The following is a 15,626-nucleotide window of genomic DNA, read 5'->3' on the forward strand; positions in this document are numbered from 1 at the left end:
AAGTACAAAACTACAGAATCACATATGAACTGGGCAGAGGGTAGTTCAGGAGGTGGGAAATGAGGTCTTTGTCTTTCTACCCTGTAAAACAAGGTAGGCAGAGCCTGATTTTGCCCTGGATGCTGTCTCAAAGAGCTCTCTGTCATGGACTAGTCAATGGGTCTTGGTCCTGTTGTTAAAAAGGATTTATCCCAAGGTGTGGGGATGGTAACTAAATCGATTAAGGTGGAGTCTGTCACATTTCCTCAGTCAGAGAATAACAAAGTGCCACACACAAAATAGAGAGCCACAAGGGGGTGTTCAAGGGTACCCAGCAGATTCCTCCACTTGGACAAAGGAGAAAATGAAGACAGGATGGCAGCTGTGAGCCCTGTCAGGGTTCCAAGTCTGCTCTAACCTTCCCAGAAATTAAGACCAGAGAAACATCGTCCACTATACCATGCTGTGGAACATCTTCGAAGCACTTCGGGGCTACTACTCTCCAGCATATCCACTGTAGCAGGGTTCCAGGTTCAATTTAGTCATCTCCCTCCACATATTCTTAAGAAAAACCTAAAAACCAAGGCACACAGACACAAATCTGGCAGACAAGCCACTGACACAGAAACAATGGTTCATCTTAACAACCGGCCTTTCAGTCCTTTAGTTGGGAGTCCTGAGGATCTTGGGGTTCCAGTCAATGCATTAAGATGTTATGTCCAAGTCATAGAGACCTGAATGACCAACAAGGAGCCTATTGCAATGCAAACACATGGAGGTCTTTATTATGAGCTCTGTAATAAGGATTCTCTCCAGTCAGCCTCACATGAGATCGAAACTGAGAGACTAAGTCTAGGGGTACTGGGTATTTATTTCAGTTACAGAAAGATTGAGACATTAACACGCAGGTCAGCAACTTAATATTTTAAAAGCTGCATGACTGGCATAATCTGCAGGAACCATCCAAGGGGGTAAAATCATCTGACAACCATGATGAGTAGACTAACTTTTTCTCTGTAAGGTGTGTTAGTTATCAATATGTAGCTTAACCCTGCAGTTGTACCTTGACTGGCTGTTGACAAGCAAGGTTTGTCATAGGATGTTTGCTCAAATGGACTTTGTGCACTCTGAGAAACAGAACTGATTGGGCTTTACAAACTCATCTTTGTGCCTGAGTTCCTGATTATTGAAAGATGCTCCTGTTCAACCACAAGCCATGCATGGCAGTAGAAAGGGTACTTGATCCAAAGACCTGCCTCACTATCTGTTACTGCACTGTCTGAAACTGTTTTCTGGAGCAGGTACCCCACAGCTCTGGAATCTCAAAATATTATGGTTTCAAAGGTAACTTCAATATTACAGCTTCTTGTTCCAGTATTTGGGATCCACACATGATCCTCTGTGCTCCTCAAAAGAGATTGGGTCACTTCACCAGCTCTTCCATCTATTCCACTCTAGGTTCTGCTTGACTCCACTTTACTGCTGCTGCTGTTCTCTCTGCTCATCCCATGGGAATGACATCTTCAATATGCTGGGTTCTTCCCCTGAGACTAGGATTCACTTTTTTCCTCTCATACATTCCCTTCACTGGGCTAAGCCTTAGCTGCTGTGCATGACAGGTTCATTTATGCCTTTGAAACCAATACGACCTGGGTGATTCTCACAAATGATTGACTCCAGGTGCACAACAAGGAACAACCTTGGCAACCTCTGGTGTATAACTTCTTTGTCCTCTCAGAAAACACTTCCAAGAAGATGTCACCTCAGTGGTGCTGGTTTCTTCTTCATCATCATCACTAATTTTTTAACTACAGCCAACCAGCATCAATTGTCTCAGTCGTCCCTTCTATTCTTCCCTCTAAAGCAGAGCCACATGGACAAAGCTGCTGAGTTCCTCTGCTTGCTGGGGATGGAACATGACTCCTTCTATTACTTCATCACCAGCTTTCTATTTTTCAACAACTTCACAGGCTAAGCTCAGCTGTCCTTGAACTTACTCTGTAGATGAACCTTCAACTCAGATCTACATGGCTCTGTCTCCTGAATGCTAGGTAATACGTGTCTAACACTTTGTGTGTATCTAAGCTTTTCTTTACATAAAACTTGTTCTGTACCAGGATGATTGATTCAGAGATCTGCTTGATGTTCATCTCCTGGGATTTAAGGCATGTACTACCATGCCTGGACCTAAGTATTTTATTTTAGATCTTAAAATGAAAGCCCAGAATAGTAATCACAGTCCATCGATGGTCAGTTTCACACCCACTGGTGACCCTTTTGTCCTCATGAAAACAATGACCAGGTGACAATTGAAAGATATAAAAATTTATAAAACGTATGAAAAGTTTTTTATGACCGTCTAGAGCTGAGCCAAGAATGTAGGCCAACTGGTTCACTAGCTCCAGGTTCCAGGGACTGGCTGACCACAAAGAAAGGGGAACTAAAAATACAGGTCAGGATCAGCTGGGTCGATCTGGGAACTGGCTGACCACAAAGTAGATGGTTGAGCAAGATTCAATTCCTGAGAAAAAAAAGGAGAAGATGTTTCCCACATGACCGACTGAATGATGGGCTGGGACTGTCCACTATTTTTATGATATTTTTCCTTGGTTTCCCCCTAACACCCCTGGTTTGTGGTTTTTCCTTTAAATACCCTTCTCCCCGTGGCCTCAAGTTCGACACTCCTTGCTCTGAGTCTCGACCTCAGCTGAATGATTCCCGAAATAAAGCCTCTTGCTGTCTTGCCAGTTATTGGAGACTAGAGTGAGGGTCTCCCTTCCTGGGGTGATTTTCAATAACAATGCCCAACATGATACAGTTCTCCTTCCTACAAGTCTGGGGGCGTGTCCATAGGCCCGCCTGACACGGTACCTGGAAGCTCTGGTCATCTCCCTGGTCTGCAGCGGCCCAGGGGCAGGCAATCGGATTGCCTTGCACGGTCTGTGACGTAAGAAGGAGGCTGCCACTACCACCTGGACAGAGGTGATTTTCCGGGACTGTGATGGCAGCAGCAGTGGTCTCCTGGTGCAGTCACTCTGCTCCAATCGGGATTTCCATACATCGTGCTTGTGCTCCGGGCCAGAGCCTTCATGGGAAATGTAGTCTCCGACCGGCCGCCATCTTTCTTTTTCCTCACGGTATCATAGGATATGTAGTTCGAAGAGCAGCCACCATATTGGATTGAGTTTGCTGGGCATGAGCATTTAGTTCTCGAACCACCATCTTGGCACGAGTCCTTATGGGAAATGTAGTCTCCGGCTGCTATCTCTGAGTAGCCCTGGCACTCTCTGAACTCATTCTGTAGCCCAGGCTGGCCTTGAACTCAGCAATCTGCCTGCCTCTACCTCCTAAGTGCTGGGATTAAAGACGTGTGCCATCAATTATTGATCATTATTGGCTATTGATTGGTATTGATTAGCATTGTCTGCTGATTATCAATTATTGATTATCACAATTAATGATCACTTTTGGTTATTGACTAGTATTGATTATTGGCCATTGATTAGTATTGATTAACATGATTATTGATCATTATTCCATCACTGTCATCTCCCTGCCACTGCCTCCCGAGGGCTGGGATTAAAAGTATGTGCCACCACTGCCCGGCTATACCTGTCTTCTTTGTTTGGTTTGTTTGTTTGTTTGTTTGTTTGTTTTAAGACAGAATTTCTATGTGTAGCCCTGGCTGTCCTGGAACTCACTCTGTAGACCAGGCTGGCCTTGAACTCAGAAATCTCCCTGCCTCTGCCTCCCAAGTGCTGGGATTGTTTAGAAAACAAGAGTCTAGGTTTGTGGCTTCATGCTGGGCTCAGGGAAACTGCAGCTTCCTTCCACCAGATGACAGGTATCAACCAACCCTGAAGAAAAGCCAGATACATAAGGGAAACAAAGTTGAGCACTATTGTTTGCCAGTACACCTTCATTAGTAGAAAATTGGAGAAAAACAACATTTGTATTAGTACAGGTTCTGTAGATAAACATATCTCAAATCATAGAGAGAATGAATCTCTCTATTTACATAGAAAGGGGATTTAATAGAATGCCACAATAAAGCCTGTTGGGCAAGGGATGTTAGAAAACCCAAGGGCTGGTTGATTTCATGTTGCAGGATATTACAGCAAGAAGCCAAGTTTATGATATTCACAGAGCCCAGCAGATAATCAAAGGATAATCAACAGATAATAACTTGCCAAGAGCCACAGAGCCTGCTGCCAGCAAAGAACATTTATGCTACCCTATGCTGGGTCTCACTGTCACCTATTACTGCACCTAATTTTCCTCTGAGACAAAATGCCCTCAGTATTTTTCTGCTCTAGACATGTCTGGTTTACTTATTTCCGAACCTAAAAATATGCTTACTAAAGATTCTATGTAAAGTTTTTACTTGACAAAGAAAATTCTGAAACAGGAATCCCAGACAAGTAGTAGACACAAATTCATGGCTTACTAAAATTTGCCCTTTTATTACTTATGTATAGACTATGCACATGAGATCATTGTTTGTGATTAATATCATGTATGAAATTGCAAATGGATTACAAGCAAAGTAAATTGGATATGCTGGCCTAAGTTTATTTTATTCATAATTAATTAAACTTAAAAATTAACACAAAAAGACAAGAGTATATTTAATCCATGTACCCAGTCAGAGAAAAGTAATATAAAATAATAATACTAGTCTGAATCTTTCTTTAAAATAGGTAACATGAACATATATATTTAAATATTATTGTCTATTTTTAAGGACATGATATATGTAATCATACAATTCTGGTCACAACGGTATCTAATTGAACCCTATCCCAATTCTAGTACACAACATGGTCTTTATCCCATAAGGTTCTAAATTATTTTTAAAGGGTTGACTGCTCCTAGACTAGCAGATGCTATTCATAATGGACATTGTCCTCAGTCATATTAGAACAACATATCTGTCCTTTTAAATATAAAAAACACATATTTGAATTTTTATACAGACATAAACATGTTAATGATTTGAGAGATATTTATATCCAGTAAAGCCTATTTAAAAACAAATAAATATAAAATGATTGAAAGATCTACCTCAGGGCTTGTGTTTTATTTTCTAAATGAAACAACTAACATTTTCATATTTTCAGCTCTGTTGAATTAAAATAATCACAGCAGTGTTTTTTTAAATATTGCTAACCCTCTAAGAGAAAAAGAGAGAGAAAGAGAGAGAGAGAGAGAGAGAGAGAGAGAGAGAGAGAGAACATGGCTGGTCAGTATTTGTAAAGTATGGAAATGGAATGACTATTTAGGTAATGTGAATTTGTCTCCTGACAAACTGAGTAAAATATTTTTGATATGACTGAGTGCAGGATATCTACAGTCTCATAAGGAACAATTTGTCAGTTTTCTGCAAGTAAAACGAATAATTTCACTGCTATCCTAGGCTGGACTATGATAATTTTGAATTGTGGAGCCATTGAGAACTTAGAAAGAGGGGATATAAATTGCTTATTCCCCTCTCCTAAAGAAATATTCTCACAAAAGATTGTAAATTTATTTGTTTAACCTATTGTATCCTATGGTATTAACATATATAAAATGATAGAATGATCTAAAGATCGGAATGGCTTTAATAAAGAAGGAAGTATATATAGATTAGGATGAAATGTCCAAAGTGAGAAGAAAAAATACAAAGCATTTGGAAATTCTGAAGGAATAAGTTAGGTACTGAAGGCACTTAGATTATGAGATTTATGGGAAATACATATGGGATTAAAGTCTCTGTCTTCAGAACCACTTTTATGAGAAACTGGCTGTGATCTAAGTCTAATTATATCCTGTGTGCAGTCTACACTGAGGAGAGTCAAAATACAGGGATTATTCCCTCAGCGCTTCCAAGGGAAGTCACACTCAGTCCAAGCAAAGCTATCAAGTAATGTTCACTAAAAAAAAAGGACAAAGGAAAGCTTGAAGATACAGACCTTCTGAAGGTCAAGTGATAACCTAGATATGAAATTTTGATAAGCCTTAACAGAAGGTAAACAGAAGTTGATTTTGCTAAATGTGGAATTTTAAGCAGGCATATATAACTATGATCACTTTCAAAATGCAGTGTGTCTTTTTAGCAAGTGAAGGAACAAGAGTCCTCAAAATTTTTGTTTGAAAAATTTTGTTTGAATTTAGAAAATAAATTCTCAATCTTGATTCTCTTTGTCATATATAGATGTATCTCAATATAACAGATGAAGGAAAACCCCTTTGGTTACTTCAGCATGCCAGGGTCTACATACAGCTGAGAAAAACTGAACAGCCTTATTAAACACTGAGGAAAAATCTAAAAGCTATATTTACCATATATAGAACACCATCTCACTATCAAAGAGAACTTCTCATTAATAGACTATGTCCTTCATTACAGTAACCATGCATGCTCCCTGATTTAAATGTGATGTAGGAGTAGCAGGTACCTGCTCTTCATGCAGGGTTAGAATGAAGCAAACAGCTGGCTCAAGTTATATCCTTTTGTGAAGGGCTATGAAATATTATCCAACTCATAATAGATGCACATTTCAACTTACAAAACATAACCCATGTAAAAAATGAAACTAGGAGTATTTCCTCAAAAATTAATTCTTCATATATTACACAAGATTCTAATAGAAGAGAATCAGTGGTTGAATCTAAACTTATAATGGATTATCCAAAATTCCTCAATATTTTTTCACCAAACTACTGACCTTAAAAGAAGGTCAAAAATATCAGTCTTCTAACACCCAATACAAAGCATGACATTGGTTTTTAGGTGGTACTTTTGCCTATTTTCTTCCTATAATAAGCATAATACTGCCCTAATTATGTTCTTAACTACATTCTGAATAGAAATTATAATGGTCCTAACAGTCTGGCTTTTGTGTATTTTGGATGTTACCCGAATCGAATAACAGAATCCTTCCCTGTGTGCTGCCTTCCATGAATGTCTTATTTGGAGAATCTTTGTCATCTCTATTGTTTTATTTTGTTCCTTTAGAAGGACTCTTCTCTGAGGCACCATAACTGCTGCTCTTTCTATATCACCCCTTTGGTCAGTTTAACAATGTAGAAGGATCCATTGCATAAACACCAAAAAGTATAGATATCCTCTCAAAGGTGACTGCAGTGCCAGCCCACTCATATTCATCTTGTCACAGCCTCACCAGTGATGGATTCATGGAAAGACAGGAGAATTTGTGAGAAACCTGAAGAATGGGAAAGGCTAAACACAGGAATATAAGACACATTGACATTTTTCCTACTGGGCCACTAAGGTTGGGAGCTTTGGTGTGGGTCTTCTTTATTCTTGGGTGGTTGTTAGCCACCAAACGGTAAGGACAAAGGGAACAGCCACAGCAATCTGGCTTGAGATGGCTGTATTATAAAATTAACTCCGGAGACCAGCACAGTGAGTCAATTCTACTTTATAGTCCCAGAAATAAGGTATATGAGGGCCTTTATGGGTACAGGTGGAAAGGATTAATTGGTCATAATAGTATATCTAAGTATCATGTGGGCAGGGAAGCCAGAATGGAACCTGTGTGCTGAGTTTAAGTAGCTCCACACAGGGACAGTCTTTTGATAAGGACAGCCACCTGTGTTCAGGGATATTGTCTAGATAAATTGAGGCAGAGAAATTGAAGCCCTTCTGATAAAGGGAGTCCTCCATTTTGAGCTGAGTTCCACTCAGATTTGGGGGACTGCAACCTTCACACAGGTTTGCAACAACCTTGATTCCTGAAACCATGGATCTTGGCTCTGAGAGAAACTGTACCAAATACTGGAAGCTGATTCAAAATACATACAGCCTAGGACCCTGCCCAGCTCTCCAGGTGGCTGCCCCATAATTGGCTGTGTCAAGGTGCCTTCTAAAGTTCATTCTATTTTTCTATCAGTTCAGCACCTTCAGGGTAATAAGGAATATGGTAATTAATACCATTATAATTTATGATTATTGGTCCACTGTCTCACTTCTCTGATGTGAAATGAGCTTCTTGATCAGAATCAATACTGTGTGGAATGTGATTATGGTGAATGAGGCACTCAGCATGTCCATGGATTGTGGATTTGGCAGAAGCAATGTGTGCATGAAAGTCAAAATCATAAGCAGAAAACCTGTGTATTCCAGGAAAAAGAAAGCTTTGTCCTATGCCCAAGAGAAATAAGCCAATGAGAGAGGACACTCTCCTGTTGTAGTGGTCCTATATTGCAAATTACAATTGAATGTTAACTAGTCCTATATTGAAATTTACAACTTAATGTTGACTAGTCCTAGATTGTAATTTTCAATTTAATGTTAACTAGGCCTAGATTGAAATCTACAATTCCAAGTTGATTAACCCTATGTTCAATTTACAATTCCCTGTTGACAAATCCTAGATTGCAATTTCCAATTCTTTGTTAACTAGTCCTATATTAAAATTTACAATTTCATGTTAACTAGTCCTACATTGTACCTTACAATTTAATGTTAACTAATCATATATTTAAATTTACAATTCAATATTAACTAGTCCTAGATTCCAATTTCTAATTCCATGATAATTAGTCCTAGATTGCAATTTTCATTTTTATGTTAACTAGTTCTATATTGAAAATTTCATTTATTATTAAGTAGTCCTATATTGAAATCTGCATTTTAATATTAACTATTCCGGTATTGAAATTTCAAATTTAATATTAATTAGTCTTATATTGAAATTTTCAATTTAACATTAAGACAGAGAGAGAGAGAAAAAGAGATAAAGAGAGAGACAGAGATAAAGAGAGAGAGAGAGAGAGAGAGAGAGAGAGAGAGAGAGAGAGAGAGACATTGATGTGCAGGGGGCTAGCATTATTAAGCAAATCATTCCATGAGGCCCTAATGTACAGAGTCCTTCTCAAACCCAGTAACTTACTTGGCAGACCCAATAACAGTCTGGGACCTGGGCCTGAGGAGCTCATCCTGAGGCCCCAATGGATTGAAGATAAAATAGAGCTCCTTTTCTAAAGGCAGGAATATCCTTGGGAGAGCTGCTGATGTGTTGGGAGCTGCAGTGATTCGCCATTCCAAGATGGTGCGGACATCCTGTCCTCCCACTTGTAAACAACTGACTGCACAGGTGCAAAAGGCAAAAGGTGCGCCAAAGTCACTGCCCATCCCGGGGCATAATATGGGGTGATGAGTGAACAGCCAATCAGAAGTGAACACGCCACTCTAGGGTATATATAGCAGTGCCTTTCCCGGGCTTGGGGTCTTTTCCGCTTCTGCTGTTACAAGAAGTAAAGCCTTGTCTGTAGTGATACCCCATTACTGCCTCCATGTCCTTTTTCGCGGGTGAAGGGGACACAAAAGAGGTGCGCGAAACACTGATGGTCTGGGGCAGGGCCTTCATGACATTTTATGTCCCCAGAACCCAACCCTTTCTACCATATGGGGCTGTGGTTATCAGTCCTAAGGCCCCATAGGCTTGGGCAGGAATGTTCTTGAGATAAGGTGCATTCTCCTTCTGCAGCATTGTTTATGAGACTCCTCCCAAGTTTGTCCTGTTGTATGAGAGTTTCTGCTGGGTTCTTAGAGGTCTCCCATTTCTTTCCATTTTCCTCTGTAAGTAGTATACAAAATGCTATTCTTTTTCTTTGGTTTTTCAGGACAGGGCTTCTCTGTGTAGCCCTGACTGTCCTGGGACTCACTCTGTAGACCAGACTGGCCTTGAGTTACAGAGAGCATGCTTAAGACACAGAAGTTGTGTCTGGGGTCACAGGGAGTGTGTCCTGAGTCACAGGGAGTGAGCTTATATGCTAGCACATATTCTTTCATGATAATGTAGAGTAGAGAATTGTGAAAAAGCTTGGCTGTATTAAATACACTCACAGGGTGTCTGTCTTCGTGTTTCCATTGCTATGAAGAGAAATCATGTACAAGTCAACTCCTATAAAAGCAGCAGTTTTTATTGGGATGGGCTTACCGTTTCAGAGATTTAGACCTTTTTCAACATAGCAGGAAGCAAGGCAGGCATGAAAGGAAACATGATGCTGGCGAAGAAGCTGAGAGTTCTGCTTCTTGATCCAAAGGCAGCCAGGAAGAGACTGTCTGCCAGGGAGCTAGTAGGAGGGTCCATTTTGCACTGGGAGGAACTTCAAAGCCTTCAGTGATGCACTTCCTCCAAGGTCACATCTCATAATAACTTCCTCCCACTCCCTGAGCCAAGCATATTTATACTACCACATTCCACTGCCTGGCCCCCATATGATTGTGCAAACACATGAGTGTGTGGGGACCATATTTAAAAATAGCATAATACAAAATATGTGAGGTTCAAATTAAACAGTGCCATCATTTATAGAAGTATTATAAATGTTAAAAGTCCAAAGTTCAAAGTCTCTTCTGAGATCATTCTAATCATGTAACTATAATCCCCTGTACTTTGAAAATATAGCACATAATACCCATTCAAATTCACAGAACATAGGTCACATTTTTTAATCACCATTGTGAGGAAATACTGGGCCAAAAAAGACCAAAAGCCAGCAAGGAAATTTCCAAACTCTGCATCTCCATGTCTGATGTCAAAGTATTCTTCAGATCTCCAACTCCTTCCTGCCCTGCTCATTGCAGCACAATTCTTTCTCTTTGGCTGATTATATTTCCTGAAAGTTGTTTTCTTGAGAAGGCATTCCATAGCTCCGGAATCTAAAACTCTTGGGGTCTCCAAAGTAACTTCAAAATTAGAGTTTCTTGTTCCAATATCTGGGATCCACACATGATCATCTGCACTCCTCAAAAGAAGCTGGGTCTCTCTCCAGGTCTTCCCTTATAGGACATTAGGTTCTGCTTGACTCCACTCAACTGCTGCTCTGTTCTGTCTGCTCATCCCATGGGACTGACAACTTCAATATGCTCAGTTCTTCTGTGACCAACAGTCTTCACTGTGTTCCTCTCATGATCCCTTCATGGTGCCAAGCCTCAGCTGCACAGCATGAAACATCGATGCCTTAAAACCAGTACCACCTGGGTGAGTCTTACACAGGACTGAGTCAAGCTGAAAGTTTGAAACTATAACTTAAGAAATTAGTGAAGTTTTCTATAGACAAACCCAGGCAATGTTTTCCCTTCTGTCCTGGTACCTATAATACAGCATTAATTCCCTTTTAGTGACCATTGGTTAATTGTTTTACTTCTTGGAATGTGCTCTGAGCCAGAGAAATTCTGGTTACTATCTCTCTTGGGGCAATTAACTGATAACACTTGGGAGACTGACAGAGTTCTCATTGCAGTTTTGACCATGCCTGAGGGACTTAGTAGCACTCCTGTTATAAAAGAGCTTAATAGTCATTGATATAATTTTAGGAATTCTTATAGAATCATCATTAAGACTTAAGAAGTCATCTATTTGTCTATATAGTATCACTACAAGAGAGTACATCTTCGTAGATCTGCAGAAATCTGCTCCAAAGGGGTGTGCTATTGCTTAGTGATTGTTACATATGTTTAGTAATAATAGGAGAAGCATATTAATAACAGGAATCTTTCCTAAAATTATGTCCGCCACAGCCTTGCTAATGGGGCACACTCATCACAGATTATATAATAATCTGAGGCAATCATTTCAGGACGATCATCTGCTAATTATTAGCTTGTCCCATTATGGCTTCTGACATTGTACCAGGATGACTTTAACCAGAAACCTGCTTGACTATCATCTCCTGAGATTTAAGGCATGTACCACCATGTCTGGACCTAAGTATATCCTTTTAGATCTTTTTTTTTTTTTTTTTTTGGTTTTTCAAGACAGGGTTTCTCTGTGTAGCCCTGGCTGTCCTGGAACACACTCTGTAGACCAGGCTGGCCTTGAACTCAGAAATCCTCCTGCATCTGCCTCCAAAGTGCTTGGATTAAAGGTGTGCACCACCACCGCCTGGCCCTTTTAGATCTTAAATTGAAAACCTAGTATAGTAATCACAATCTGTCCATTGTCAATTTGACACATACTTGTATCTCCTTTTGGCCACATAAAAACAATAACCAGTTAATAATAATACCTAACATTATACAGTTCTTATCCATACAACTTCACATCCACATGTTTAGGTGGATGGAATCTTGACATAATATCACCATTTCTTTAACAACATTGTGTATCTTTGATCACAGGATTTAGCTTCATTCAACTTCCTGGTGAGATTTTCTCTTTCAAGCTAACATTTCATATTTTTCCTTTCTAAGATTACTAAGCATGATCAAAACATTCACCATGAGAGTAAACACAGGGCAAAGGCTATGCTTGGCTTTCCTGAGACTTCCTTTGTCAATGCAATTAATGAAATAAACCTTTTTACCTTCAGATGAGAGCAAAAGACAGCAACATTCTTCAGCAAACATTACAAAAACTATATACAAAATTCAAACCACCCTTAGTACATATGTGTTCTACTAGCATGGCCCATGAAGTTCCACTTAATGCATGTACAAATCCAAAGTTTAAAAACCCACATTGCTTCCAACAAAAGCATGGTCAGGCCTACCAAGAAGAATACGTAAGCCTTGGGTACCAACTTCTGTCTCAGATAGAATTTCCATTGCTAAGAAGATACACTGTGACCAAGGCAACTGTTTTAAAGGCAAAGAGTTAATTCGGTCTGTCTTACAATTTCAAATGTTTAGTTTATGACCAATATAGCAGGAAGAATGCCAGCATGCAGGCAGCCATAATGCTGGAGAAGAAGCTGAGGGTTTTGCATTGTCATGAGAAGGCATCCAGGAATAGACTGTCTTCCAGCTGAGTGGTAGAAGAGTCTGTTTTTTACTGGATGGAGCTCCAAAGACCACCACCCTAGGAGTTTACTTCCTTCAAAACAGTAATATCTACTCCCACAAGGCCAAACATACTAAAATTGTCACTTCTTAGTGACAACCATATTCAAATTACCACAGTTTATTCCTACTATAAATGCTTTCATGCAGTTAAGTGTTTTGACACTCTGTCTTTACAACTGGCAGAAGTGGGTTCAAGCCTAAATAATAATAATAATCAATGCTAATCAATAATCGATAGTAATCGATAATCAACACCAATCAATAATCAATAATTGATACTGATCAATAATTAATGCTAACCAATAATAGATACCAATTGATAATGAACACCAATTGATGCTGATCAATAATCAATGGTAATCAATAAACAATGGCAATTGATAATCAACACCAATCAATAATCAATAATTGATGCTGATCAATAATCATTGGTAATAAATAATCAAGGCTAATCAATAATCAATAAGAAACTCCAGTCAGAGAAATGTTTAATAAGAATTTGTATTCCAACTTGAGTACATTCACAAGATTTCTGTCCAATTTGTGGGCTTTTATGTCTTTGGAGACTACGGTGATAAGCACAGGCTTCTCCACGTTTGTTACACTCATAAGGTTTCTCTAAAAATTGTGTCACTTGAGGTATTTGGAGAGAACATTGTCATGCAAAGACTTTACCTCATTCATGGCATTCATTCAGTTTCTCTACAGTATGTGTTCTTTTATGGATCAGGCGATGCCTGTGACATGCAAGGGCTTAGTACCTTGATGACACTGAGTCACTCTCTTGAATGTGCTCTATTATGTAGTCACAGATAAAAGGGAACTGTCAGTTTTTCCACAGTGATTACATTAATGAGGCTTCTCTCCAGTGTGATTTCTTTGTGTATGTCTGAAGAACTATGACATGCAAAGGCTTTACCACATTGTGAATATTCAAGCAGGTTTCTCTCTGGTATGTGATCTCTCCTGTCACTGCAGATGACTGTGACTTGCAAATGCTTTACAACACTGATTACATTCAAGAGGTTTCTCTCCTGTACCTGTTCTTTTATAGTAATGAAGATGATAAAGTTGTGAAAAGTCTTTACCACATTGATCACATTCATGAGATGTCTTCCAGTATGGGATCTTTTATGTTTTCGAGACTAGTACGACATGCAAAGGCTTTGGCACAATGATTACATTCATAGTTCTGTCCAATATGGGTTCTTTTATGTTTTGGGGAAAAATCCTTATGGAAAGGCTTTTACCACAATGATGGCATTCATAGGTTTCTTTCAAATACGGGTTCTTTTATGGTTTTGGGAACAAAAACTTTGTGAAAAGGCTTTTACTATATGAATTATATTCATAAAGTTTCTCTCCAGTATGTGATCATTTATGTCTTTGGAACCTTTTCACTTATAAATGTTTTTTTTTTCCACATTGATTACATAACTAAGGTTTCTCTCTGGTATGAATTCTTTTATGATATTGGAGATGACCTTGTTGTGTAAAGCCTTTACCACATTGATTACATTGATAAGGTTTCTCTCCAGTATGTGTTCTTTTATGTCTTTGGAGATGACTGTGACTTGTAAAGGATTTATCACATTGATTACATTCATGAGATCTCTCTCCAGTATGTGTTCTCATATGACAATTGAGACTACTGTGACATGAAAAGGCTTTACCACATCGATCACATTCATAAGGTTTCTCTCCAGTATGTGTTCTTTTATGTCTTTGGAGACTACTGTGCCATGAAAAGGCTTTACCACATTGATTACATTCATAAGGTTTCTCTCCTGTATGTGTTCTTTTATGCATTTGGAGATTGCTGTGACTTGAAAAGGCTTTACCACATTGATTACATTCATAAGGTTTCTCTCCTGTATGTGTTCTTTTATGCATTTGGAGATTACTGTGACTTGAAAAGGCTTTACCACAGAGATTACATTCATGGGGTTTCTCTCCAGTATGTGTTCTTTCATGGATTTGGAGATGACTTTGCTGTGTAAAGGCTTTACCACATTGATTACATTCATAAGGTTTCTCTCCTGTATGTGTTCTTTTATGTATTTGGAGATTACTGTGACATGAAAAGGCTTTAACACATTGATTACATTCATAAGGTTTCTCTCCTGTATGTGTTCTCTTATGACATTGGAGACCACTGTGACAGGAAAAGGCTTTACCACATTGATTACATTCATGGGGTTTCTCTCCAGTATGTGTTCTTTCATGGATTTGGAGATGACTTTGTTGTGTAAAGGCTTTACCACATTGATTGCATTCATAAGGTTTCTCTCCAGTATGTGTTCTTTTATGTGTTTGGAGACTACTGTGAAATGAAAAGGCTTTAGCACATTGATTACATTCATAAGGTTTCTCTCCTGTATGTGTTCTCTTAGGATATTGGAGATTACTGTGACTTGAAAAGGCTTTACCATATTGATTACATTCATGTGGTTTCTGTCCAGTATGTGTTCTTTTATGTCTTTGTAGATTAGTGTACCATGAAAAGGCTTTACCACATTGGATACATTCACAAGGTTTCTGTCCAGTATGACTTTTTTCAAGCCTGCAACAATAATGGGCACATGTGAAAGATTTACCACATTCATTAGCCTGATCAATCTTTTTACCAATATGAATACATTTTATAGTTGGTATAATAATAAAGAACACTCAAATCTTATGGTTTTATCACTTTGATGTTCATGGTTGTACTTGCTCACTGTGGGTTGGTTTACCTCTCTGAAAATACCTGTGATGGTAAGAGCATTTATTACATGGTTCACATTTATAGCCTCCTTTTTCTATATGAGATTTCTATATGATGTTTTTAACATGTCATAAGAAATAT

At 38.9% G+C, this 15,626-nt stretch overlaps 1 protein-coding gene across 1 annotated transcript in view; it reads right to left on the minus strand.

Annotated features, from left to right (window-relative positions):
- Positions 1-2,648: 2,648 nt before the first annotated feature.
- LOC143437247 (uncharacterized) overlaps positions 2,649-15,626 on the minus strand; it is a 51,993-nt gene continuing 39,015 nt past the window's right edge. Inside the window, 2 exon segments of the mRNA XM_076922083.1 lie at positions 2,649-3,064; positions 14,284-15,285. Coding sequence (XP_076778198.1) covers positions 2,649-3,064; positions 14,284-15,285 — 1,418 coding nt within the window.

The sequence above is a fragment of the Arvicanthis niloticus genome, chromosome Y, assembly GCF_011762505.2.
Source record: "Arvicanthis niloticus isolate mArvNil1 chromosome Y, mArvNil1.pat.X, whole genome shotgun sequence".
NCBI lineage: Eukaryota > Metazoa > Chordata > Mammalia > Rodentia > Muridae > Arvicanthis > Arvicanthis niloticus.